This window comes from Lagenorhynchus albirostris, chromosome 2 (assembly GCF_949774975.1).
Source record: "Lagenorhynchus albirostris chromosome 2, mLagAlb1.1, whole genome shotgun sequence".
Classification (NCBI taxonomy): Eukaryota; Metazoa; Chordata; class Mammalia; order Artiodactyla; family Delphinidae; genus Lagenorhynchus; species Lagenorhynchus albirostris.
The window spans coordinates 150,164,614-150,192,539 of record NC_083096.1 but is presented as its reverse complement, the minus strand read 5'-3'; the positions used below and the strand labels follow the sequence as shown (position 1 = coordinate 150,192,539).

At 49.3% G+C, this 27,926-nt stretch overlaps 3 protein-coding genes and 1 pseudogene across 15 annotated transcripts in view; 1 reads left to right on the top strand and 3 right to left on the bottom strand.

Annotated features, from left to right (window-relative positions):
* TMEM53 (transmembrane protein 53) overlaps positions 1 to 27,926 on the bottom strand; it is a 447,568-nt gene that overhangs the window by 2,553 nt on the left and 417,089 nt on the right. The window lies entirely within an intron of this gene.
* Positions 1,714 to 10,735, bottom strand: LOC132515557 (transcription initiation factor TFIID subunit 9-like; annotated as a pseudogene).
* Positions 10,479 to 18,975, top strand: DMAP1 (DNA methyltransferase 1 associated protein 1). Its single transcript, XM_060140234.1, has 10 exons — positions 10,479 to 10,852; positions 11,399 to 11,490; positions 11,747 to 11,942; positions 16,704 to 16,862; positions 16,990 to 17,157; positions 17,447 to 17,632; positions 17,762 to 17,833; positions 18,118 to 18,190; positions 18,329 to 18,624; positions 18,863 to 18,975. The coding sequence occupies exons 1-10, from the start codon at positions 10,748 to 10,750 to the stop codon at positions 18,920 to 18,922; spliced, it is 1,407 nt and encodes a 468-aa protein (XP_059996217.1). The 5' UTR covers positions 10,479 to 10,747; the 3' UTR covers positions 18,923 to 18,975.
* ERI3 (ERI1 exoribonuclease family member 3) overlaps positions 19,402 to 27,926 on the bottom strand; it is a 129,185-nt gene continuing 120,660 nt past the window's right edge. For all 8 annotated transcript variants that reach the window (XM_060140239.1, XM_060140237.1, XM_060140243.1 and 5 more), the window contains one exon: positions 19,402 to 19,927. In XM_060140239.1, coding sequence (XP_059996222.1) covers positions 19,845 to 19,927 — 83 coding nt within the window. In that variant the 3' untranslated portion in view covers positions 19,402 to 19,844. The remainder of the gene's footprint in view (positions 19,928 to 27,926) is intronic.

Genomic DNA, 27,926 nt, shown 5'->3' with positions numbered 1-27,926 from the left:
TCAAGCAGAGGACAGGAGTAGTATGAGTAATATCTGGATAGTACTTGGCAATGGCTTTGATAGGGAAAGAAGAAAATAACCTCTTTTGATCAGTTTCTGTCTTTGTGTAAGATTTCAATTTCCATTCTATTGTGTAATATAAAATCAAAGCATGTCCTCTTGTTTATGGCAGGGGGCATTCTCAGACTCTGGAATGGGGTCTGCTGTATGAAGTCATTACTCCCTTTTTCTAGTCCTCTCTTTCATTTTTACACAAAACAATTTTGAGTGATAGCAACGGTCCCTGCCTTGTTCCTGACTTTAATGGCAGTGCATTTAATGTTTAGCCATTTAATATGATGTTTGCTCTTTGTTTCTCAGAAAAAGAAAATAAACAACTCTTTATCATAGTTAGGAAATATCTTTTATCTCTTGTTTTACTTAGTGTTTTTTACCAGAAACTGTTCTTGAATATTCTTAGCTGCTGTATAATTGTACAGTTTTCAACTTGATTTTATCAATGTGATTAATTAGGTTGATGGATTTCCTAATTTTGAACTATCTGTAAGGGCATGAGATAAATTCTATTTTTAGGTTTACTCTTAGGTGGTTAATAGTTTTTCTTGCTATTGTGAATGGAATCTTATTTTCTATTACATTTTCTAATTGGTTATTGCTGGTATATAGGAAAGCTATTGATTTTTTTTAGGTTGCTCTTGTATGTGGTCACCTTGCTGAATTCTCTTATTAATTCTAATAGTTTATCAATTGATTTTCTTAGGTTTTTATATGTAAGCAATAGTGTCATTTGCAAATAATCACAATTTGCCTCTCCTTTTCTAATGTTTATACCTCTTAGTGTTTTCCTTCTCATTTTGAATTAGAGAAAATAAGTGATACCATTTTAATAGTAGTGGTGATAAAGGTCATTCTTGTCTTGTTTCTGACTTCAATTGGAATGTGTCTATTGCTTCACCATTAAGTATGGCATTTGCTGTAGGTTTTTATCATTGTTTTATTAAAAACAAACAATGTGGGACTTCCCTGGTGGCGCAGTAATTAAGAATCCTGCCTGCCAATGCAGGGGATGCGGGTTTGAGCCCTGGTCTGGGAAGAGCCCACATGCCACGGAGCAACAAAGCCCGTGCACCACAACTACTGAGCCACTGCTCTAGAGCCCGTGAGCCACAACTACTGAGCCAGCGCGCCTAGTGTTCCACAACAAGAGAAGCCACCGCGATGAGAAGCCCGTGCACCACAACGAAGAGTAGCCCTCGCTCGCCACAACTAGAGAAAGCCCGCGCAACAATGAAGACCCAATGCAGCCATAAATAAATAAATCAATAAATAAATTTTAAAAAAACCCAAAAAACAAAACAGTGTATCAAATTAAGACTGTTCTTTTCCTAGATGCTAGGACATTTTTTTCTTTTATATCATTAATGGGCATTGAATTTATCAAGACAGTCATTTAAAATGTTTTTATTTATTAATATAATAGGTTAAATTGATATATAATCTAATGCTGAACCATTCTTCTTTCTTTCTTTCATGAATGACAACTTTTTACACTGAAAGGCTGCTGAAAAACAATTACTAGTCCTATTAAAAAAAATCCAACATCTTAATTGAAAAGTATGGTGACTGTATTTACTCATTAACTACTACTGAAGTTTTCTAAAACAACTTGAAAACATCATGTGTGTGTTTAATTTCAGTACAATGGATTCAAGATCAAGTATACCTGTTACACGTATTACGGCTGGAGTATAAATGTTCATCGTCATCACCATCATCATCGTCATCACCTTCACATTTTCTTTTAATGTGTTTGATGATTCATGGGCAGTATTTTGTGATGGCACCGTGTTAGTGTTAATAAGAATGTTTTGGGACCCTATTAATGATGGATTAATCCGACATTCTGAACTGCTGCTGTTGCAGGAACTGATGCTTTTACAGCTAGGACTATGAAGTGAGCATCTGTACTATAAACCTTTGCTCTGTGAGGGACATTGGAGTCCCTTCCTTAGTTGAAACGGACATGATTTTGGGGGTTAGTGTGCCTGGAGTGGGAGTTCTTGGTCTGCTACTAACTGAACCAACACTTAACTGTGGAACCGTTACTCTTCCTGCAGAGCAGATGCCTTTTTTTGGTAAAGATTTAAGTTTATAATTTGGACTGTCAAGCAATATCTATCAAGTGGCAATTTAGGGGCTGAATATGGCTTGACCAATGGCAAAAGAGTTTGATTTCTTTGCCTTCAACGTCTAATAAAAAATCTCTTGGGGAGGAGAGGTAAAAGATTGGTTAGTGCAACACTGCATTGCCAATCGCACATCATCTGCATCAACAGTAGCTTTCTTAGCGTGGCTTGAATAAATTTTCACATCATCTAAAATTGTGGTCACAAATTGAAAGGCGAACTCCAACATCTGATTTATAACTCTTGCCTCATGGTCTGTAATCTCCATGTCCTTCAGGATTTGTGTCATCATCTGTGTATCTTTCGGCATGCTCTTGGGGGAAGGCATCTTGCCAGAATCCGTGATATCTAGTGATCAGTCTCCTTGAGCTAAATCACCCACATGAACGTAGTTCAGTCCTGGTTTTGATGCAAGTCCTTTGCCTAGTGTGGTTTTTCCAATCCCTGGTTTACCTTGCCTGCTCCGCCCTCCAGCTCCACCCTGCCATACACCCTGACTGGTGAACAGTATGTTGGGCCTTTTCTTATTTTCTTAAATAGATTATATAAGGTGAAAATTACATATCCTTCAAATGTGTTTCTCTCTTTATTAGGCTCTGATATTGTGCTACTTTCATGAGCTGAGAAAAATTTCAACTTCTTATATGCTCTGAAGTCAACTTATTTAAATAAGGAATAATCTGTTCCTTGAAGTTCGACTAGAACCACCTATTTATAACTCTCAGCCTGTTACTTTTTAACATTGTAGCTCAATGACGATATTTTTATTTTTTCTATGGTTATTGCTCCATTTGGTTTTCTAATTCTTTTTGGAACAATTTTGGCTACTTTTCTTTTTTTTTTTTTACTGGAAAACATAACTCAGAACTATGAGCTTTAACTGATAAAGAAATTGGTATCAGAACAGGCATGAATTTGGTATTTATTTTTGGGCAGTGAAAATCCAGCTAATATCAAAGGTAGCCTTTGGCCTGCTGCCCATAGATTATCTTCTGCAATCAAGTATCACCTGAATGAAAGATGCGTTGAAGGCAAAGTGTTGGGGAACCAAGTGGTCTCTGCCACAGAACAGTGTGGAGGGCAGATGGGACCTGTGAACTGCTGTGAAGAGGGGTTTCTTTCTGGACAGAATGACGAAAAAGAATGTGAAGCTTAATACTCTAAAAGTTTGGCTCAAGACAAGTCCCCAAACCATTGGCTTTCTATGTCTATGATAAAAATACTTTATCTTTTGCAGTCACGGGGCTGATAGTAACTGAAAATCAAATCCAAAGTGTTATATTGAGAATTACTGTAGTGCAATATCAGTAAAATTCACAGCCTTGGGACTTCCCTGGTGGTCCAGTGGTTAAGACTCAGTGCTCCCAATGCAGGGGGCCTGGGTTCGATCCCTGGTCAGGGAAGTAGATCCTGCATGCCGCAACTAAAGACCCTGAATGCTGCAATGAAGATCCCGCACGTGGGAATGAAGATCCAACGTGCCACAGCTGAGACCCGGCAGCCAAATAAATAGATAAATATTAAAACAAAACAAAAAGCTCATAGCCTTGCCAGGTCTCATATTTGAAAGTCAGAGCGTTGACCAGAAAAGAAAGCAGTCAGAGGACTCAGAGCATCCGAAGTCCTACCCCCTTGAGCCTCCCTGGCCAGCGGAAGTGGCTCCTCAAGGCTAATGGGTGACTTCTGACAACCCTTGTCAGCAGGAGGAAATAGTGACATAGTTCTGTGACAGCCTTCTGTTGATCCCTTGTGGCAAATCAAGGTAAATAAGGTAAACGCCATGAAAATACATCTGAGTGATGTTTCTGGAGAGCCAGTGTACTCGGGAGCGTCACAATGTCCGTCCTACGTACAAGTTGCTTTGCCTTACAACCTCCTACCATATGAAAGAGACAGAATACCATATTTTACTGATTCACATTTAAGAAAATAATTTATTAAGGTAAAATTCACACAACATAAAATTAATCATTTTAAAATGAACAATTCAGTGGCATTTAGTACATTCACAATTCCAACATTCTAACATCTCTGAAATGGAATTCATCTTACAATCAATGGTAGGCTATGGCTTAACTGAGAGTGTTTTATAAAATTCTTCACAGTGGAATATAAATAAAGGTGCACCTTTCAGTTGATGGTGTCTTAGAGTAGTTGAATTTGGGTACTTGGTGGTTTTCTTGGATTTTTGAGGGAGCATACATCATATCTGGGTGTCTTGCAACCCACTCATTTACTGAGTGACCTGAAAGACTGTCAACTTTGAGAGGAATCCAGAGCAAAGGAAATTGTCCAGGTGGTCTAGGCTGCAATGTAAGTAGATAGGCCACTTGGTCTCCATGACCCACCAGATCCCAATCATGTTTCAGGCATCTTGCTGAGGGAGCCTATAACGAGCCCAGGAGCAGCAGTGCAGAAGAAAGCCATGCCCTGTCTGATAAGTAACTGATCTCCTTTGAGAAACAGCTTTATCTTACTACTGGTTCCTGACAGAAACTGAATGCTTGTCCATGGGACAACCAGGACAAGTGACCTTGCAAACTGAACTGCCCAATATAACCTGCAAACTATTTGATCCACTCTGAAGTCTGTAGTGTCCAAAAGCATTCAGCATCAGGTAGGAAGGATACAAATGAGACCAGGCTTAAGCATGTTTTCCTTTACCACCCATCGCTCAATGAATACTTATTGGTCTCAACAGGCAGAGACTGTTTGAATGGATAAAGAAAAGCAAAACCCAAATATCTGCTGTATATAAGAGATGTACTCTAAAAGATGAAAGAAAACGGAAGGAAAAAGACATACCATGCAAACAGTAAGCTTGTGAAGGCTGGAGTGGCTATAATATCAGATAAAGTATACTTCAAGATCAAGACTATTACTAGAGATAAAGATAGATATTTCATAATGATAAAATGATCAATTCACCAGGAAGAAATAATAATTAAAAATGTGTAATAACAGAGCTTCAAAATATGTGGAGCAAAAATTGACAGAATTAAAAGAAGAAATACACAATTCCACAATCGTAGCTGGAGATGAAAAAAAAAATCTTCAGCAATAGAGACATAAAAAATCAATAAAGACATAGATTATGTGAACAATACCATCAATCATCTTGCCCTAACTGAAATTTATAAAACTCTGTACCAGGACTGCAGGATAAACATTCTTTTCAAATACACATGATATGTTCACCAATGGACCACATGCTGGGCCATAAAACAAACCTCAATACATTTGAAAGGATTGACTAGAAAAATGGTACAGATGAACTGGTTTGCAAGGCAGAAATAGAGACACAGATGCAGAGAACAAACGTAAGGACACCAAGGGGGGAGAGCGGGGGTGGGGAGTGGTGGTGGGACGAACTGGGAGATTGGGATTGACATATATACACTAATATGTATAAAATAGATAACTAATAAGAACCTGCTGTATAAAAAAATTAAATTAAAAAAAGAATTTGAAAGGATTGAAATCATATAGAATATGTTCTATGACCACAATAAAATTAAATTCGATATCAATAATCATGATACCTAGAAAACTCCCAAATATTTGAAAATTAAGCAACATAGTTCTAAACAATCCATGGATCAAAGAAGCAATCGCAAGGGAAATTAGAATGATAATGAAAATGTAAAATGATTAGTAGGATGCAGCTAAAGCAGTCATTAGGGTGAGAATTATAGCTCTAAGTATTTGTAATTGAAAATAAGAAAGGTCTAAATACTCCTTACATTTTATTGTGGAATGCTGACTGGCATCCCCAACTTTATGGTCCAGCAGATTAGATAATTCTCAGTTCACATTGGGTGGTTTCACAGCGTCTCGTGGACAAATGTTCAGTTTCTACCAGGGTCACTGTAAGCCAAAGACTGCTTTTCAAGTAGTAGCCAGTGGTTTGCGGGTGGGATCAGAGCCTTACTTCAGAATCCTAGGAGCCCATGCTGTAATTCTCCAATTGGGGTTGCCAGAAGGTATATGTAAGTTTTTTGTCACAAAATACTTCCAAAACCACTGGGTCTATTGGATAATCAGGCCCGACTGGGAACACAGCTCGCATTGTAACCTGGATCTACCTTTTGGAGAACCCCCTTTGAAGCCAGGTTCCTCTCTAAACTTACAGATTACTGGTAAGTGAGTCAGAGCAGCATGCCCCAAAATAGTACACGTCGCCTCCAAACCCGAAGAGGGCCACCAAGCTTTTAACTCTTTCTTTGAGGTGAGTGGTATAAGCTGGGGCATCTTGTTTCTTACTTTAATTTTTATTTATTTATTTAGTTTAGGAAAGCTAAAGAACTGACTTGCAAAGACGTTTGTAAGATACTCCAAGATTTTGGAAGGACTGGCTCAAAGAAAAATACAACATGTATATAAAAGAAGAAAAAAAGTTGTCTTAGTTTGAGCTGCTCTAACAAATACTATATAGCCTGAGTGACTTAAACAGTAGAAACTTATTTCTCAGAGTTCTGGCTGCTGGAAAGACTGAACTAAAAAAAAAAAAAAAAAAAAAAGCCAAATGGCATAAAATAGACCACAGGTGAGGGGAGCGAGGGTGAGGGAAGGGGCCAGGAGTCCATTCAGGAAAGCTGGTAGTTGTCGACGTGGAACTGGCACGGGAAAGAGAAAGGAGATGCCTGCAAGAGCACGAATTCCAAAACAGCTGAAATGGTGCGGGGAGAGAACTCCCACAAACCCTGGAATACATGGGCGGTGAGTTTGACAACAGCAATCTTTTCCTTTGCGGAGGATGGAGGTGGAGTCTCCACTCAGCCGCAAACTCTGGAGACTCAGCGCTGGGGCTGGGGACGGGGGCGGGGCTCCCGAGAGCACCAAAGGAGGCGCTCCCCTTCGGAAGGCACCTGGCACTGTCTGGGGACTGCTCCCTGTTGGTGCCACACGTGTCTTCCAGCCATTCCCAGAGGAGGTCTTCATCTTTCTTTGGCCCCCAGAACTGGCCAGGGACCACACAGGCCTTGTCGATGCCACCGAACTCCAGCTCCTTGCCCTCGACTTTGCCAATCTCGCGCGCCCCACTGGCTTTCCCCCCAGGGGCGCAGGATGCTTTGGAGAGGTTGTCATCTTGATCAGGCCTCATTGGCAGCTCCAGTTCCCATCTACCTGTTTTTCTTTTTATTGAGGTACAACTTTCACACGATCAAGTGCACAGTTCTTAATGTACCAGCTGAAGGCAGTGATCACTTTTCCTTCTGGACTGCTGAGGCCTCTATGGCACAGGGCCTGGCATGTAGTGGCATATCTAAGTGGCTTACAGTAAGTACTAAACAATTATTTGTTGAATGAACTAATGAACAAAATCGAATCAAGGTACATTCCCACCAACAGTAGGCTGGTGCCTATGTCGTCCATATCCTTGTCAAAAATAGGTATCACAGTTATGTTCAAGTTTTACCTATCTGACAGGCATAAAATGATTTCTCATTATAGCTTTCAATTTTTCAGCTCTTTCAATCCCAGAGAGGTGGAATGCTTATCTGTATGGTTACTGGCTGTTGCACTTCTTCTGTGACTTTCCTAATCATGTTCTTTGCACATTTCAAAAGGTGGGAAATTTGTCCTATTAGTTGGAAAATGTTCTTCATAATTAACCTGAGCAAGACCAGGTCAGACTGAGTGGTTCTGGATCTTGATCACACCACACACAGACCATCTTCCCTTTCCCACAGTTTCTAAGGAGCCCCTGCAAATAGGGCACATGCTGGGAGAGACCAGAGGATGAGGAGACCCAGTGCCACGCTTAAGGAGTGAATAGTCTTGGTAGGAGAGGGGAGGAGGGGAGAGGGGGAAAGGAAGGAGAGAGCCAGGCCAGGCACTCAGGAGCTCCAGTCCACTCTTTCTGGGCGCAGCTGTGAACAGAGAGGCTGAGGAGGGAGGGGCTTCTGCGACTCTTTTTTATTCTGCATCCTACTGCCACAGCCAACCAGCCCCCAGTTCCAGCTGACTCTACCGCTGCCTCTCACCAGGTTCTCCTGCCTCCAGCTTCCTCCTCCCCACTGGCAAGCCACCAGTTATCTTTCTAAAAGATGAATCTGACTCTTTTCAGCCTTCTTCCTAACTCTCCTCCCCATGCCACCTCCACACACCCTTCAATGGCTTCACATTGCTCTCAGGATTGAATAAAAACTCTGTTAAAGTCAACTTTGCAGCCCCAGAGCACCCCAGCCTGAAGTCCCTCTCCCAGGCCCCTCAATAGGACACTGCAATGCAAGAGTCTCTTCAGAAGTGATGCTGGGTTCCTGAAGAGGGTCAGCTGGGTGGGCACCGCAGAATAAGCTCCTCTCGGGGCTGGCAGGGAGACCCGTTGTCACCTGCAGTCTGGTAGAGAAAGTGTAGCAGTGGCTCCCCAGAAGGGTCAAGAGAGAGGCATCCCTCTCTCGTCCTCTTTTCCCCAACCCCTGGACTCAGTTTCCCGAAGGAATGAGCAGCTCTGGACCCGTCATTCTGGGGGATTTCTTAATGGCAGCAGCTAAGGTGGCACTCCAGGATGGCGACAGAACCAGGTCATGGCCAAGACAGAATGACAAATGATTAACCTTAGGGTAAACCCCTTATCATGGCCCCCAATGCCTACCTCTGATCTTAAGTCTTCCTATTCTCCCCCTCCTCACCCAACAGCCACCACACTGGCCTTTTTTCTTTATGTCCTTTCAACACATAGTTCCTTCCATTTTAGAGACTTTGCACGTGTTATTCCTCATGTCTGAAACTCTCCTTCCCCAGGTATTCTGTGGCTATTTCCATCACTTAAACCTCAGCTCTGATTTCAGCTCCCTGGAGAAAACTTCCCTGAGGTTCCACATAGTCCCCCATCCTATTACCCTATTTTATTTTTTTCACAGCACTTGTCACCATCAAACTTACACTATCTATTTTATTGTTCATATGCTAGTTACAAGCCCCACTGGGAAATATTTGTATCTCATTGACCCACTGCATCCCCAGAGCCTAGAATAATGCCTTACACATACACACATTTATGTACCATGATCCTTGCCCTCACAGAAATGATTCTATCAAGAGAAACATATCTTAAACAAATAATTATGCAACACAGTAACTACAGGCAGAGTCAAGGGTTTTGAGGCAGAGGTGCAGGACTCTCCCCCACTTCTCGTTCCAAGGATCATTCCCTTACCCTGTGGGCAATTTCTGCTGCAAGACCCTGGCTTCCCCTGGAAACTGTTTAGAGCTCAGAGGATTCACCCAGGAATCAGGCCTCAGGAACAGGGCAAGGTTTGTACCTCTAGGCCCAGTTCTTCAAACTTTCAGGGTCTAGCTAGGCTTGTGGGCTGCAGCAGCTACGTCCCCATATGCCCCCAAGCCAGAATAAGTTACGACATTGATAGCTCCCTTGTGTGGGCTGTCTGCTTCTCCAGGCCCCGCTTGGATTTTTGACATGCCCCTGGCTTGGGGCCTGGTCTCCTTAATACCTTACAAGCTCCACTCCATCCCCCATGCTCAATGCCCAGTGTCCTCCATGTCTACAGGCTAGTTTGCAGAGGCTGAAGTTGGGAGCTGCTTCTCCTGTCCCTTCTGTGCTTCCTCAGGACCTCCTGTTCTAGAAGTTTCTCTCTCTCCAGGGAGATCAGCAAGTTTCTTCCTTTGAGGGTTACTTCTTCCAGCTGCTACCTGTTTGGGGCTGTGTTCTTGGACTTCTTTGGAACCCACACTAGTGCAGTTAGCTCCCAGACTAGTGAATTTCCAGGAAGCTGGGCTCCAGGAAAGCCCCATGAGGCCCCAACCCACACCCCCCCTCATCAGAAGAGGTGCAAGTGAGGGTCCAGACCTCACTCCATCTTGGCAGCCACCCTGGGAAACTCTGCCTTGTCCAGTTGATCTCTTCATCTCGAACGCGTAGCACTATCTGGTACGTACTTAGCACTTAAACAGGGGCAATTAATACCACTAATTTATGTAATGAAAAAAGGCACCGTGCAAATGTTTTACATGGATTATTGGCACTCCACTTACTTAGGTACCATGACAATTTCCATTTTAAAGTGAAGAAACGAGTTCAGAGAAATTAAGCGACTTCCAAGGTCACAAAGCTGTGCACTCTCTCTTCATTGCGCGACGGAGCAGCGCAGAGGGAAAATGCCAGAAAGCAGGCAGCCCAGGAAACGCGCGGGCTCCTGGGAGGCAAGGAGTGCAGCAGTCCCTGCGCGGTCAGTAGTTTTCACACTGGGTTACCAGCCGGCTCGGTTTCCGCTAAGCACAGACCGGAAGTGTTCCTGACGGCCACATTTCTAACGCGCACGACCGGAAGTTTCTGTTTGCGGCTTTGCGGGGATAGGGGAGTCGCTGGGTCGCAGCCCGGACGTCTAGGTGCGGAGGCGCTGGGGCCGTTAGGGAGACCCAGGCGGCGGGACAGTGGCGGGGCCCCGACCTGACCCTGAGCCACTCTCGTCCTCGCGGCCCGCCTCTTCACCCCGCCCCCACTTGGGGCTGAAGTGGCTCTGCCCCCCGATCTGAGCCTGGTAGCTCCTCAGGCACTGAGTATTGACCTCGGTGCGCTCCCCCATCTCTCGGGCGCGATGGCTACGGGCGCGGATGTGCGGGACATTCTAGAACTCGGGGGTCCAGAGGGGGATGCAGCCTCCGGGACCATCAGCAAGAAGGACATTATCAATCCGGACAAGGTAGCAGTGGTGCCTGAGAGCGCTGGGTAGCGTTAGTGAAGTGGTGGGTAGGAGTGACAACGGAAGACGGCTCGGGGAGAGATGAGGTGCCACACTTCTTGTGAGATGGGCGGTAAAAGATGTGAAATAACGGGATAGAGAATATGTGTCACCTTGGTGAGATGGGATGGAGGAGGTGGGACCCCGTGGAAAATGGTGGGGACCAAGAGGGTGTGACATTTGTAAGACGGGACCTAGAGAGTGTGACACTTGTGGGATATTGGGGGGACATCAACTCGTGTGACATGCTGAGAGATGCTGGAAAAGTATCTTCTGCTCTGACAGGTAGGGCTCTGAGGTACGGGTGTGGAGGGGAATGACCTGCTCAGACCCAGGTGCCCCTTGAGTGGGTTTCTGTACCTTCATAGTGTGTCACTATGTGTCACAGTGTGTATGTGTGTCATTGTACCTGTAGATGCTGGTTTGTTCAGGGATTGAGCTGGGCTAAAGAATTTTCAGGGAAGGGAGTCTAGCCTGTGGTTCCTCTCCTGTGGTTTCCCTCCCCAGAAAAAGTCCAAGAAGTCCTCTGAGACACTGACCTTCAAGAGGCCCGAGGGCATGCACCGGGAGGTCTATGCACTGCTCTACTCTGACAAGAAGCAAGTATTAGAATCCCAGATCCCCCAGGCTTTGGTCCCTGACCAACCTGCATGTACCTAACTCCTAATTTTCCCAGCCATTTTCTCCCCCCTCCCCTCTCCACACAGGGCTTCCGCTTGCTTAGGTTGTGGGAGCTCGGATGTCTCACTCCAGGACGTGACTTCCTTGCTCTATGGTAGATCAGCAGGCTGGGTCCAAAGGCTCTCTACACACCTTCTGACTGTAATCTCTCACCTCCTTAAACCCTGCTTCCAGGGATGCACCCCCACTGCTACCCAGTGACACTGGTCAAGGCTACCGCACAGTGAAGGCCAAGTTGGGCTCCAAGAAGGTGCGGCCGTGGAAGTGGATGCCATTCACCAACCCAGCCCGCAAGGATGGAGCCATGTTCTTCCACTGGCGACGGGCAGCAGAGGAGGGCAAGGACTACCCCTTCGCCAGGTTCAATAAGGTGAGCCACCACCATTGGGACGTAGGCCAAGGTTGCCCACCTACTCTGAGCCACTTGCCTGAGCACTCCAGTCTCCTAGTTGGCTCCAGAGGCCCCCTCAGGCCAGGTCATTAGCAGTGGTTACCCACTCAGTCAACGGTGCAAATACCTCTGTGGGTCTTCACTGCCCATGGGATCCTGTCCTCTCCTAGACCTGCTCTGAGTTTTGGTTTGTTGCCTTAGCCTTTTATTTCTCGCTATTCTTCAGAGCTGTGTCCTAGGTGCTCTACTCTTCTCACTCTCTACTTTCTCCCTAGTTTGTCTCATTTACCCTGTGACCTCAGTTGCCCTCTGTATGCCATTAACCCCAATTCAGTATCTCCAGTCCAGAGCAGCAGTCCACATATATCCAGTCATTTACTTACCTCTCTCCCTGAAGGCCCCACGGGTACTTCAGATCAAGTGGATACCCTTGAGCAGAACTCATAATCTTCTCTCAGTTCCCCACCCCCAAACCTGTTCCTCACATAAGTGAATGAATGACACCACTGTCCACCCAATTACCCAAACCAGAAATTTGGGAATCATCCTTGACTTAGCTTCTCCCTTAGCTCTCATATTATTTCAATCAACAATGGGACAAAGAAGGTAGGGGAAGACAGATAACAAACATATAAGCAAATGAATTGGATTCTTTCAGATAAGAGCCGTCAATAAAATAAAACCAGGATATGAAATGAGATAAAGAGTGAACTTGTAGGTGTAGGGGAGGCCTAATAGGGTGGTCAGGGAGGGCCTCTCTGAGAAGCTGGCATTTGAGTTAGACTTCAGTGATACATCTAGTCATTGAGTCCTGCTGACTGTTTCTATAATAAATCCCATCTGCCTGTGTTCTTCATTCTCTGTACCCTAATCCAAGCTGAATTATCTCTGGTCTAGTTTACTGTGGCTCAGATGGAGCAGGGCCTTATACAGACTCACCCAGCCAGTGAGAAGCAGAGCTGGGCTGGGCTCGGATTCCCTAGGCTGTTGTTTAAGCCACTCACGATACGGCCCCGCAGTCTCTGCAGCTTGGAGCAGCCTAGACTTCGAGCCTGCAAGCACTGGGGGCTTGAACCCAGGACTCCCAAGTCCTGACTTCTTTCCCCTCAGCCAGTATACCCACCTGCACCTGGACACCTCCCCCTGGATGGCTCACAGGCCTCTCAGACTCAGTACGTCCAGGTGTGACCCCTCATTCTCCCCCATGCCCCCAAACTGGTTTTCCTCCTTAGGCCCCTCACCACCATCCTTAGGCCCCTCAGGTCCAGTGGAGGGAGAGGCTGGAGATGTAAGACTGAGAAGGGATAAGCAAGAGGTAAGAGATTTGAGGTGGGGGTGGGAAGGTTGGATGAGACAATTTGAGGTAAAGACAAAAGAGTGTTCATTTTGTATTTAGTAAATACTACTCCATGCCGAGTCAAGCCCGAGGCAGTGAGGGCACAAACATGAATCAGACACAGTGTCTGCCCTCTAGAAACTCTGCATGTTGTTGGGGCGCTGGGGGGAGGCACAGGCAATTATAGTTTGGTGGGATACATGCCATATTGGGAGGAACTGAAGGTCATGGAAACTTCCTGGAGAAGTTAGAACTTGAGTTTTTTTTTTAATTGAAGTATAGTTGATTTACAATGTTGTGTTACTGGTGTACAGCAAAGTGATTTATGTGTGTGTGTGTGTGTGTGTGTGTGTGTGTGTGTGTGTGTGTGTATTCTTTTTCTTACTCTTTTCCATTATAGGTTAATACAAGATATTGAATATAGTTCCCTGTGCTATACAGTAGGACCTTGTTTATTTGTTTTATATATTGTAGTTTGTATCTGCTAATCCCAAACTCCTAATTTATCCCTCTCCCCCTTCCCCTTTGGTAACCGTTTGTTTTCTATGTCTGTGAGTCTGTTTCTGTTTTGTAGATAAGTTCATTTGTATTATATTTTTGATTCCTCATATAAGTGATATCGTATGATATTTGTCTTTCTCTGTCTGACTTACTTCACTTAGTATGATAATCTCTGGGTCCATCCATGTTGCGGCAAATGGCATTATTTCATTATTTTTATATGGCTGAGTAATATTCCATTGTATATTTATACCACATCTTCTTTATCCATTCATCTGTCGATGGGCATTTAGGTTGCTTCCGTGTCTTGGCTACTGTGAATAGTGCTGCTATAAACATAGGGGTGCATGTATTTTTGCAAATTAGAGTTTTCTCCGGATATATGCCCAGGAGTGGGATTGCTGGGTCATATGGTATTGATTTGAGTCTCGAAGGATGTTACCAGGTAATAGTAGAAAAGGAGTGCAGTGACTTGTTCAGGCAGAGGGGACGTCATGAGCAAAGGCATAAATGAAAAATCAGTCATATGTGTGGGATGCTGTGGGCATTTCCCTGTTGATGGAGCCTGAGGTCCAAGGTAGGATATGGTGGGAGATGAGACCTGAGAGGGCAGCAGGGCCACGTCAGGCAGGGCTTGGCAGCCAGGCTCAGGAATTTGGGCTTTGCTCTGATGTCTTTAGGGAGCCACTGGCAAATTTTAAGTAGAGAGGTGTCGGGATCAGATTTGAATTTTAGAAAGATCGTGGTGACTGGGTGGAGAGTAAAGTCGAAGTAAAGGGAACTAACAATCTTCCCTCCAATACTGCTGTCTCCTGGGGTCCCGCTTTCAGTCTGTGGCTCCCCAGCCGCTTTCCTGCTCAAGCCAGAAACATAGGAGTTACCTATGACAGCATCTTCTCTCACCCCTCACAGCCAGTTGTCACACCCTATGATGTTTAATCTAAAGCCTCTCAAGTCCATGCCCTTTTCTCTACCTTCCACTGGTGCTGCTTTATTTCAGGCCTCTTCACTTCCCACCTGGATTATTTCTTAAACCTGCCAGCTGGTCTCCCAGGCTCATGTTTCACCCTGTCTTCACTGTTGCCAGGGTGGTCTTTGTAAAAGAGAATCATGACCATCTCACTCCTCTCTTTAAAACTAACCTTACTGACTCCCGTCAGCCACAGGCTGAATTCCAGACTCCTTAGCAGTCACACGAGGCTCACAGCAGCTTGCCTCTGTCAACTCTCCAGGCTCTCTTCAGGCCTCTCCCTGTCTCACCCTTTTCTTGTTTCCCTTAGTGTCCCTGACTGCCAAGCCCGCACACCTCAGGCCATTTCTCTCTCATCGCTGTTTATGTGGCCCCCCTGCTTAGGAGTCTCTCCAGTGCCTTCCCTCCCTGGTTCAGTTCTACTTAACCTTAAGACTAAACCAGGCTCCATTTACCTCTTCCCTGACAACCCTTGTCCCAGGCTGCATCAGGTGTCACTCATTATACCCTAGGCATACCTTTGTCATCAAATTCGCTGTACTTTACTAAATTTTCAGCTGGACTGTGAGCTCTGAGAAGGCAAGGCCCCTGTCTGTCTTATTCAGCATTGTGTCCCCAGCATAGGGCTAGCAGGCCCATGATAAATATTTGTTGAATGAATGGCCATCTCCCTTGCTTGACGGTGAGCTTCTTTTTATTTTAAGTAGCCGTGTTCAGAGAGGTCACACCTTGGCTGCAGATGGAGAATTGTTTGGAAGAGGATTAAATGGAGGCAGAGACGCCAGTGGGGAGGCTGTTTCTCTATCCAGGCAAGGGGTAGTGGTGGTCTGGACAGGGTTGTGGCAGAGGAGATACAGAATTGGGAGGTAAAATCCACAGATGTGGGAAAGGGGATGGGGCAAGGGCAAAGGTAGGATTTAAATATGCCTGCTAGGTTTCCGCTTGGGTGATGGTGACACTGACTGAGATCCGGACTGGGGGAGATAGGAGTTTGAGGGAGGGCGATGAGCTCAGTACTGAACATATTAGGATTTTTTTTAATTGAGGTATAATTATTATATATCATACATATATTAGCTTCAGGTTACAACATAATGATCCAGTATTTGTATATATTGTGAAATGACCACCCCAGTAAACCTAGTTAACATGTATCACCTGAACATATTCAGTTTGAGATGTATATAGGATCTCCAGTAGATGTCCAAGAGGCAGCTGGACATAAGGGTTTTGAGAGCAGGTTCAGAGCCAATGTGGTCTTTGATGGAGAAACTTCCATGGTCCAGCCTAGCATTGTCTCTTTCCTGGGGTCTCTGACTGATAGACGCAGCTGGTGGTGGTGCTGTTTGTCCCTGAGGGAGGTCTGGGGGACAGGACATGGGTGTTGGGGTGGGGGGTGTATGTTGCGAGTAGGATTCAGGTGCCTTTTCCTTAGAGATGTGACCTTGGCCAGCTCTGGGGGAGCTGCAAGTCTCACTGTCACCACTGGGTGGCAGGAGTGCGTCAGACAAGTGTGCCATGACTAGGGCTCCTGGGCCTTTCTCCAGAATTTAGCCATCTTCCTTACTCCAAAGTTGACCTTTGGACTCCCCAGAAGCACTTACACGTGGTCCCCTCACCTTAACCATCGGGTCAGGAGCATGTGTCCCGTTACCGAGGCTCTGGAGCCCAAGGCATGATGAAGTTGGTCCTGGATTGGATTCAGAGGCAGGCAGCAGTTCTAGAGGCTGCCAGGGCGTTTGGTCAAGCAGAGAGTTTCTTTTCTTGCTCTGGAAACATCATCTCCAGGTGCCCTGTGCAGGGTCCCAGGCAGAGGATTTGCTTTTGTCCAGCCCAGGGATTGACAATAAACAGGAGGGGCTGTGGTCAGGCTGCTGGAGCCTGCGGGACGTGCCGTGACGTGGGCGTGCCCCCTGTCCCTCCATCCCTGCAGACGGTGCAGGTGCCCGTGTATTCAGAGCAGGAGTACCAGCTCTATCTTCATGACGACGCTTGGACAAAGGCAGAAACCGACCACCTCTTTGACCTTAGCCGCCGCTTTGACCTACGTTTTGTTGTTATCCACGACCGGTATGACCACCAGCAGTTCAAGGTGAGCTGGTATCGTGCATTTGCATGTGGGCCCAACCCCCAGGCGTGGCAGGCCCACTGCCTTCATGTTCTCCTTTCCACATGCCTCTGAGTATTCATCCTTCCTCTCTCTATATCTTTATCCTCAGAAGCGTTCTGTGGAGGACTTGAAGGAGCGCTACTACCACATCTGTGCCAAGCTTGCCAACGTGCGGGCCGTGCCAGGCACAGACCTCAAGATACCAGTGTTTGATGCTGGGCACGAGCGACGGCGGAAGGAACAGCTGGAGCGTCTCTATAACCGGACCCCAGAGCAGGTCAGCCCAAGTCCCACAGACTCCGCTCCGTGCCGTAAAACCCCTTGACTGTTGCCTCCCTCCTCCATACCCTCAACTCCCTCACCCCAGCTCCCCTTCTTCCCCCACTTCCCGCCCCCATCCAGTCCTGCCTCTCGCCGGCCATCCTCCCTGCTCTCTGTAGCCCTCACCTCCCTCACAATCCCCTGCTGCTCAGGTTCCCTCACAGACAGCCCCAGCACCCCTCCGTCTCCCCATCTCCTCTCACCGCCCCATGACCCTCACGGGCGTCTCAGCGTCTCTTTCCCAGGTGGCGGAGGAGGAGTACCTGCTGCAGGAGCTGCGCAAGATCGAGGCCCGGAAGAAGGAGCGGGAGAAGCGCAGCCAGGACCTGCAGAAGCTGATAACAGCGGCGGACACCACTGCCGAGCAGCGGCGCACGGAACGCAAGGCCCCCAAGAAGAAGCTCCCCCAGAAAAAGGAGGCTGAGAAGCCGGTGTGGAGACCAAATCAGCCCAGCTCAGGGTGGAGGGCTCTGAGAGCACGCGGAGCCGGCAGGGGGCTGGGACTAACGCTGGGCCCTCTCCCCGTGACACCCTGGTCTCCGTAACTCCTTCTCCCCCAGGCCGTTCCTGAGACTGCAGGCATCAAGTTCCCAGACTTCAAGTCCGCAGGCGTCACGCTGCGGAGCCAGCGGGTACGTGAGTCACCTCCTTCACTGTGTTTGGGCCCTGGGCTCTGCGGCCTGAATGCTGCAGGCCATGGGGCCGGTGCAGGTGGAGGCGGACGTACTGGGATCTCAGGGGGATGCCAGGCCGAGCTCACAGCTTTCACTCTATTCCGCTTACTGGCTGTTTTCTTCTGTGACCCAGAGCTGCCTCTAGGGGTTAACTTCTCTTCCACTCCCCCCACTTCCTTTAGTCTCCTTCATTCTAAACTGCTTGTGGCGGGGAGAGGGCTTAGTTGCCTGGGTCATTGCAGATGAAGCTGCCAAGCTCTGTGGGACAGAAGAAGATCAAGGCCTTGGAACAGATGCTGCTGGAGCTGGGTGTGGGTGAGTGCGGGGGCCAGCCCCTCAGGACGTCCCCACCGAGGCTGCGGATGAAGGCCGGGCATGGGGGGCAGTTCCGGCTGCTGGCCTCCCCACAGCACCCCAGCTCTGTCCCTGTGCCTTCCACCCACCTGCCCACAGAACTGAGCCCGACGCCCACGGAGGAGCTGGTGCACATGTTCAATGAGCTGCGGAGTGACCTGGTGCTGCTCTACGAGCTCAAGCAGGCATGCGCCAACTGCGAGTACGAGCTGCAGATGCTGCGGCACCGGCACGAGGCGCTGGCCCGGGCCGGTGTGCTGGGGGGCCCCGCCACACCGGCATCAGGCCCGGCCCCGGCCCCAGCGGAGCAGGCGGTACCTGAACCTGGTCTCGGCCCGGACCCCAGCAAGGACGCCATCATTGATGTGGTGGGCGCACCCCTCACACCCAATTCGGTAAGAGGCCGGGAGAGCGCAAACTGGCCCTGCTAGTGAGCACACGCACGTGCGTACGCAGGCCCCACCCCCTCTAGTACCTGCAACAGGAGTCGTCACTCTGAGGGGTTCTGAGAATGAGGGAGTGGGTGGTCGGTCAGTGGGCATCACCTTCCTGACTCAGAGAGTGAAACACGTGCACCCAGCCTGAATCTGACCCTGGGGGCCATTGACCTCAGCACCTTCTGTGTCTCCTCAGAGGAAGCGACGGGAATCGGCCTCCAGCTCCTCTTCTGTGAAGAAAGCCAAGAAGCCGTGAGGGGCCACACGGGGTGTGGGATGGTGCTGTGTAAATAGAGCTGCTGAGTTGGACTGGGCTGCTTCCTTTTCCTTCCCACCACTTCTCATGCCCCTGGCTGGGAGGGTGGGCAGGAGGGGGATCACCGTACCCACTCCATGGGGATGGTGCTGGGGCTTGCCTGCACTGAGGCCCTTAGCAGCCCTTTAACCACTGACCAGCTTTGCCCAAACACCTGTATCCAGGAACACCCGTGGTTCTGCACTCAGGTTGGTTCACACACAGCCGTGACCGTAGATACCGGCTGCTTTGAACACAGCCTTGTGCTCAGACAGTCCCCAGGGCCCTGTGCATATTCGGTGTGGGTCCCCTAGGTGCTCCAGAGACTGCCAGCTCTACTGGTGGCCTTGAGCACAGGGCAGCCTGGCATATGCTGTAACCCCTGCACATCCAGACAGTGTCAGGCACGGCACTGCCTGGTCCACACACACACCCAGGGCCTCGTTTCCCCGACTTTATTCAGTGGCACGTTCACAGCGGGGATGGGGGTAGACACAAGGTGGGGCCTGATCTGTCCTGGAGCCCTGGGGGCACCACACACCATGCACTACAGATGGGAGGGGGCACAGGGGGGCTCGGTGGCCCCAGCAAGAAGCCTGTACTGGGAGGAGACAGTGAGGAGGAGGTCCCCCAGCCCAGGCCCACAATGGGAGGGCCTGATGCTGGGCTGAGGTTGAGGGGAGGGGGTAGGGGGCACAAAGTGTCTGTTCCAGAGGGGCCAAGTGGCCAAGCCTTACCCAGGACACAAGCCCACAGGGCGGGCTGGGGGACACTCTGGACGTAGAGCTGTGCCACTCTCCCTTTGCCCCTCTGGTGAGGGAGAGGAGGGTTTTGGGCTGGGCCAAGCAGCTACCCTGTCCTGCCCCATCCCATCCTCGGCCAGTCAGAACGGCTTTGATGTCTGCTTGAAGATGAAGCCTCGGTATGCGAGTGTCTTCATGATGTTGGCGATGTTCTTGCAGTCATCTGAAAAGAGGAAGAGAAGACATTTAGATGGGCCCCAGAGCCTTCCCCTGTGGGCCCAGAGGTACACGGGTGGGGGTGGGAGGCAGGTTCAGATTCAGGAGCCATAGGCTCTAAACCAGTGGGTCCTCCCCCCAGGTGGCAGCAACTCCAGCTTCAGGTTAGGCCGGGTGATGCTGGGCCAGCAAGAAGCCTGGTCTCAATGCTTCTGAGTCCCATAACTCATGCTGGAAATTGGCCGGCGTGTCCCTCCCTGGCCCCAGCGGTGATGTATGGGCACCGTCGCAGTAAGAAAAAGGCAGAGTAAATGTGTAATTTCTCCCTTGACGGCCCCCGGCCGCTGGGCGATCCTTCTTGTTGCCGCCGCGTGGGGACGGCCCGTCTGCCACACTCCGTCTTCCCGCCACCCGTCTTGATGTCTCCATTTCATTACTGTGCAGCCATTCATCACACCCACGGCCAGGGTGACTTTGCCGGCACTTGCATGTGTGTGGGAGATGTGGCCCAGGCCATGATCACTGGTGACAAGGCACAAGTCTCGGCACTTCCGGGCCGGGGTCTCAGGCTCACGTGCTCCAGCAGCTACCGCCTGGGCGCCTGCTCCTGTGCAGCCCAGGCCAGTGGAGAGAGGCCGGGTCTGTGGTCCTCCTAACACCCTGGCCGGCAGCCTTCTACCAGACACGCCTGTGTAGCTCAGCCCAAGCCCTGCCTCTCCCACCCCGGCAGGCTTCAGCCCTGTCTCTGGCCATATCTCGGATTAAAGACATCTGCGCCTGCCAGACCCTGTCACAGCAGTTTCCTCGGTATTGACTGCCGTAAGAAACTCCATGGTGAAAACTGTCCTAGACCCCGGTGGCCACAGGAACAGGTACTTCTGGAGACTCAGTATCATGGTCATGGGCCCCGACTCCCTCACCTGCCTCTTCTTCCATCCCCCTCCCACCTCCCATAGGTGCTCTGCTCCTGTGCCATAACCAGGACCTCAGCTGCCACCGCCCTCGTGGGGTCGATGCTGTGGTGGCAGAAGTACGTCGATGTCATAATCAGGTGTGGGGGTGGTAAGGTCAAGGTGGGGTCAGGAGGCCCCTGCGTCTGTCAAGGACCAACCCCTTGCACTGAGCTCCCAGCCTGCCCTTGCCAGGACCTTAGACCAGGAAAGGGGATCCACCAGAGCTAGAAAAAGACTGTGGGAGTGGGAGGAGTCTGGGCAGGCCAGGCCCTGTATCATCAGCCAGACACCAGCTCTGCAGACCTGGCGCTCAGCAGACGAGCTCTCTAGGTCAGGCCAGACAAGTCACACGGGGTCCTGTCTCTCAGAGCTCAGTATGAATGTAGCTACAGTGGATGTGGGCATGGACAGGTGACCCAGGCACAGGGACACCTTGTTCCTCTAGGTGCTCAGGAAGCCATGAAGGCTGGTGTGAGGCGGAACAGTGAGAAGACAGATGGGTGGGTAGTGGCGGCCATGGCAACTCCAGACGTGACCCATCCCCATGGTTTATGGGCCGGACACGCACCCCGCTCAGCTGAGGCCCCGTCATTTGTCTCCCTTAGTGTGCACGCCTGTGCTGTGGGGGTAGAGGGTGGAGGGAGGGGGCTGTGATGGGAGGAGCTAGGTAGTCGACAGGAAGGGGAATGGGGCAGGAATGGCTGTGCAGGAGGGGCGGGCCTCAGGAGTGGGGAGGGTTTATGACAGGGTCCAGGGGCTGTCACGGCACCGTTGAAAGGGCTACGATAGGTGATTTTCTTCCCAAATAAATCTGGCCTCGTCAGGGCCCCTCCGATCCTTGCTGTCTCCGGCACTCTGGGGACCGTGGCCGCTGTGCATATTAAGAATAAGTCCCCTCGTTATCTGCAATTACCCAGCGGCCACACACCTCATTTCTTCCAGCAGAAAAGAAAATTAGTTTTCTATTGACTTCATCTGGCTCCTCCCTCATTGCTGGACAAATTGCTCAATCTACCTCCCCTGGCCCAAGTGAATGTGCCCAGCTCCTCCCCCCCAGGCCACCAGCCATCCAGTGGGGGAGCACTGACTTCCCACCTGTGCCTTGTCTGGAGCTGGGCAAAGGTCCATGTGCCCCAGTCTTGCCCCTGACCTCTCCCCACTCTACATGCCAGATGGCTTCATCCACATCCTGAGCTTCTGAAAATTGCTGTCTCGTCTGGGCCTCTCTCCTGAGCTCCAGACCACAGATGCAAACGCCTCTGGAACATCTCTTCCTAAGTATCTATACAAACTCAAAACGTCCAGCAGTGAACTAATTTTCTCCCCCAAGCTCCTTCTCTCCCCTATGTTCTCCATCCCAGTGAATGGCACTCCCAAATGTCCCAGAAGAAACCTGATTCAAGCTAGACATCCTGCCTTCCCCCCAAATCCAATCAAGCGTGAACTGCAGGCTGTATCTTCTTCTCTGTCTCATCATCTACTTCCCTTCATTCTGGCACCACTTCCCAGTCCAGACCCCATCATCTCCTGCTCTTACAACAGCAGCTGGTCCTCTTTCTTTTCCCTTTAATCCATTCTCTTACAGCCAAAGTGATCTTTCTCACACAAATCTGATCACGTTCTTTTCTCTTTAAATCCCTTCAGTGGCTCCCCTGCCCTTACTTTCAAGTCTACACACTCCTTATTACGACTTCAAGTTAAAGGCCCTGCAAAAACAGATCCCTGCTATCTCTGGTCTCACCCCCGTCACTCTCTACTCCCAACGCCCGGATTCCAACCTCAAGGAACCACTTATGTTTTCTGAAAATGACAAAGTGGGTTTTGGAGTCAGACCTGTTTGTAGTTTTAACTTCGCCCACTGGCTGTGTGCCCTGCGGCAAGTGCTGAGTTTCTCCAAACTTCAGGTTCACTAGGGGTGACAACAGATACTACCTCAGTGTTACTGGGAGGACTGAACGGGTGAAACACCCACATGTCTGCACATGCTGTGTTTGGAATACCTCCTCTCTTCTTGAAGGGAAGGCAAGGATGCTAGTTTTCTGGATGACCCAATGGTGAGAAGGTGTATACTGTACAATCTGTGGCACAGATTACACAGGGGCCAGCAGCACACTTGGTGAAACCACTTGGCACTCGCGCCACAAACTGACTACTGACCCTGTCCACTGGGGATTCTGGAGTCTTAACTTGTTGCAACTGGCCCACCACAATGAAGAGAGACCCAGACTGGGGAAGACAGCCCTGAAAGCCGACCTAAGAGTCAGTGCAACCCACTGATCAGCACAGAGACAAATCTGGGCTTTTAATAGACCATAAGTTCGGAGAGAGCACCGGGTGAGCCTCCCACAAAGTCCTCTGCTCGAAGCTCTGGGGCCACCTGGGTCAGCAGCCCCACCTTGTGGCACGTCATTGAGCTACTGAGGCCAGCCTGAGGCTGTTCTGAGGTCGGGGGCAGGGAGCCTTGTGCCCACAATGGAGGCCTCCAAGAGTAGGTCTTCCTCACCTCCAAATTCTAGAAGACTAACCTGTTTTTATGTTCCTGCAGGAACATCAACTCGTGACAAGATTGCCCTCTTCTTTTGGGGGGCATTAGTATTTTTAATGTTGCAATTAATTTTTCATGTTTTTATATTGCCAAGGCTGTAATGGGGGGGTCGGCTGCATAAACCCCTCAGAGAGGTGAGTGGGGGTCAGCACCTAACAAAGGATGAGCTTGCTGGCTGGCTCCAAGGGTAGTCAAATATCTGCTTGGCAAAACAGCTGCTAGTGGAAGGGTGGCTCAGATCGCTTAGGACAGCCGGCGAGAACACACACAGGGCAACCACCTGAGGCTGACACGCTCCAGTTGGCTGCACTTGTCTGGGAGTTGAACGGTAGAGGACAGGATGCAGAGCCTGGGCCAGGGCCACCCTCAGGAGGGAAGGGACCCAAGGAAGCTCTTGGAAGGCCATCTATTCATGCACTCATTCATTCAGCAAATACACACTGACACCTTCTGTGTGCCGGCTGCGCAGGGCCATGCTGGGCCACAGGGCTGCAGACTCTGCAGCTCCCTGCCCTCGAGGAGCTCAGAGACTGCATCTATAAGTGGTGCAGTGTGAGCAGTGCTATGAGAGAAGGAGGCACAAAAAAGGGCACTTTGTTCAGTCCAAGGTTCAGGAAAGGGTTCCTGGGAGGACCAAGTTAAACATGCAGAGAGGGCCGGCCAGCAAGTTGGGATTGACGTGGGGAGGTGTTCTCAGCATACAGAACAGCACAGGCACATTTCTGGAGGGGAAATGTGGAGTGTGCCCCACAAATTTAAGTTGAGCAGGTGGGGGATGATGAAGAATAAGAGGCAGGGGAGCGGCGAGATGAAGGTGGCGAGGTCAGCAGTGGCCATCTAGAAGAAACCCTGCAGAGCCCCAAATGCCAGACTAAGGAGCTTATAATTTCACTGTTCTGGGAATGATGGGGAGACTCACGTGTTTGAAGAGGAGCATGACAGGACCCGATTTGTGTTTCAGAATTATCTTTCAAGGATTAGAGGTGTTAACGCAGAAGGCAGAGACAGCAACTAGCAGACTCTACTATGTATTTCTGGTCCAGGCCAGAAATGGTAGCCCAGAACTAGGCCAGTGGCGGTGGAAATGGAGGTGGAGATATACTGGTGATGTGGAGAAGCAGATGGAGGCAAGAGATTTTTAGGAAATAGAATGAGCAAGACTTAATGAGGGGACTGGGAGGGCTGGAGGAGGGATGCGTCTAGGATCTGAGTGCCACTCACCGAGATGAGGCAAACCAGAGAAGGCGCAGGTTTGGGGCAGTGATGAACGTACCTTCGGATGTATTAAGTCTTGAGACGTCTATGAGGCAGCTAAACTTATCAGGCATTTCCTTTATGGCTTCTGGGCTTTATATCTTGCTTAAACAGGACTTCTCTATCCCAGTGTTATTAGAAAACTATCATGTATTTTCTTTGAATACTTTTTGTATTTAATTTTTTAATCTGTCTGGAATTTACTTTCGTATGTGGTGAGAAGTAGAAGATCTAACTTTATTTTTCCCCTAGTGGGTAGCCAGTTGTCCTGTCGCCATTGATCTAACTGTCCACACCTGCCCCATGCTTCTGAAACGATGCCTCTGTCTCATATACCATCCCCACACATGGATCTGTGGGAGCCAGGAAAGAGAATGAACGTGAAGTGATCAAAGAGGCAAACCAGATTGAAAGGACACCTGGAGCAGCAGGGTGACAAGCCGCTGACCTTACAGGGCTGTGAGGCAGTGTGCCCTAAAGGAAGCCTTAGACACAACCTGAGGCCTCCTGCCTAAAAAGCTCAGCTTGGCAACACACCTTATGAGTGATCTCCAGGTGTTGGTGAGGAACGGGGCCGGAGCCCACGGAGCAAAGATGGGTGGAGAGAACAGCACAAGGAGCAGGAACCATGACAAGGAAAAGAGAGCAAGAACCTGGCGCGTGTCGACATTCGAGAACCTCATCTTGTTTCCACCTCTTTCTGTCTGTCTGTCAGGACACCTTGGCAGCAGCGTGCCTGAGCGCCAAGTGTCAGTGGGACTGCCGGATCAAATATGTTCCCAGCCCCACATGGGACACACTTATGCTAAAAAAATTATTTGCTGTTTATCTGTTTAAATTCTAATTTAACTGATGTTCCTATATTTTTATTGCTAAATCGGCAACTCGGTGCTGGGGGCCAGCATCTCAGGCCATGGCTGGGTGCAATTCAGGGCACAACAGCAAATAGGAACTCAGAAGAAAGGAAGCCAAGGCAGGGAATTTAGGACTAAACCAGCAGAGGGCCCCTATATATCCTTAGATTCTGGGTTCGAATCCAACCTCCATCACTTAGTAACTGTGTGAACTTGAGCAAATTACTTTATTTAACCTCTGTTTTCGGATTCTTCTCCTCTAAAATGGGAATAATAATGATAATTATAGCAACTACTTCTCTCAAAGGGTTGTTAAAAAGATGAAATGAGTTTTTATTTATGAAGTGCTTAAAACAGTGGCTGGGTTAGTTATTATTAGTAGTATTGGTGTCGTTATTCCAATAATATCCAATAATAATATTGTTATTCTAACAGAAATACCCTGATATCCCCCAACCCCTGCTCCTTGTCCCAGATGTGGCCCACAGAGTCCCCTGGGCCTCCAGACAGGGTGACCTTGGCCCACCCGACACACTCTCCAGACATAGATTCCCTTCTCCCCACTGACACGGCTCCCACGGCTCCCTCCCCCTCCCCCCAGACAGGTCGTTATAGCCTCAACTCCAAAGTGACCCCTTCTTCCAGCCCCTCCCCGCATCCCCCCTCCACCCCACCGAGGTGCCTGGAGGTGCCACAGGGCTGATGGTGAAGGATGACGGTGGTTCCACAATAAGGGGAAAAGGCAATTTCATCTTGATTAGCAGGCGATTTCTCTCTCCGTAATAAGCGCGCTCCAAATAATTAGCGTGTTTTACGTAATAATGAAATTACAGAAATGCAGTCCACTTATTCAAACAACTCACCATTACCATATTTTTAAATATTAGACTTAATTAGAGTTTATCACTTTGGAGAAGTATGCGGACCGAAGATGTTTTTAAAAAAATCCTCATAAAGTGTTTATTAAGCGCTGGTAAAGCTGGGATAATGATGTGTTTAGAAATTAAGGCAATCAAACACTTACCGCCGCTTCTGGAGGCCGGGCATGGAAATGAGGCCATTACACGCCCATTACCCGCCAGCTCACAGCCACTTGGGGGGCGGGGAGAGGATGCGCCTGGCTGAGAGGGCACAGTGCCCAGAAACGCCTGTGCCAACAGCCCACAACAGCCTGACCAGTAAGCACAGCATCACTTAACAGGACATCTGGCCACCAGGAGCCCAACTCAAACCTGGCCAGGCAAATGACTGGACAGGTCCCATACACCCAAGACTAACCCAGGTCCAGACTCCCAGGCCTGGCAGGACATATCAACTTCATTTAAACCCCAGTGCAGAGTGGGGACAGGAGCCAGATTGGGCAGCCAGAGAGGTCAGTGAGAAGAGGCGGAGGCTGAGGAAGCTACAGACCCGAGTGTCTACTCCCAATTCTGGGCCACACAGGAAGGGGCAGCTAGAGTGGTGGAGAAGGGTCTAAGAGGAAGCTGGGGGACTGAGCTGGGAGCCAAAGACGCAGAAGAGCCAGGGGCCAGGCTCAGGAACACACCTGGGGACAGACTCGGACTGGGGAAAGTAGGCAAGAAGGGTGGCGGGAGAGGGGCTGGTGGCTCCAGGCCCCATTTATCCCAGTGAATAACTAATTCCAGAATTTATAGTGCTGGGTTTTTGTTCTGTGGCCATTTATATCTGCGAGGGGAGGAAATGAAGAGGCAGCGTGGATGCCACATCTTTCTGTGTTATTGCTTGTCTGCCATTTGCAAATCATTATTAATTGTGGGCCCTGGTGGCGGGCTGGGCGGGGGCCGGGCTGGGTACATCCACATAGCTCTTCATCAAGGACCCCAGCCGCTGCCCCAAAGAGCCAATTACCCCGCCCTGATTGGGATCAGATAAAGAGGGAATTTTTACAAATTAGGGAATAAATAGAATTTCCACACAGGGCGCGGGCAGGACCTGAGAGGCTGTAATGAAAAACCATCCGTCACCATCAGCGCGGGCTGGGCACATAGGCCCGGCACTCCCTCCCTTTGTGGGCCCACCCTCATGCTCAGGGGCCTGGACGTACAGGTCTAAGGACACCCCAACCCCTCCAAGGCCCGGAAGCAGGAGAGGAGTTCCCAGTGGGGCGCGTGTATGCCCTCTGGGCCCCAGCTCTGACACTGTCCCTAGTGCTTCTTCCTCAGGGGCTTGACGAGGAGGAGACCGAGGCAGTCCTGAGAACGACCAGAGTTGGGGACCACGGGGCAAAGACCACATCCATGCCCCTCCAGCTATGGCAGCCCTAGGGCAGAGCCCCGGCCCGTGGACCACTCACTCTGGGTTCCCATTAGCGCTCCTCCCCTTGGATCATTAAATATGTATATCTTATTACACGCCTTGTTAGAGTATCGAGCTCTATTG

What these genes read in the sequence shown, in the direction of transcription:
- DMAP1 (XM_060140234.1), top strand. Translation starts at nt 10,748, where the DNA reads ATGGCTACGGGCGCGGATGTGCGGGACATTCTAGAACTCGGGGGTCCA. An exon ending in ACATTATCAATCCGGACAAG is followed by an intron (nt 10,853 to 11,398) that starts GTAGCAGTGGTG and finishes TTCCCTCCCCAG; the next exon opens with AAAAAGTCCAAGAAGTCCTC. An exon ending in GCTGCTGGAGCTGGGTGTGG is followed by an intron (nt 18,191 to 18,328) that starts GTGAGTGCGGGG and finishes ACCTGCCCACAG; the next exon opens with AACTGAGCCCGACGCCCACG.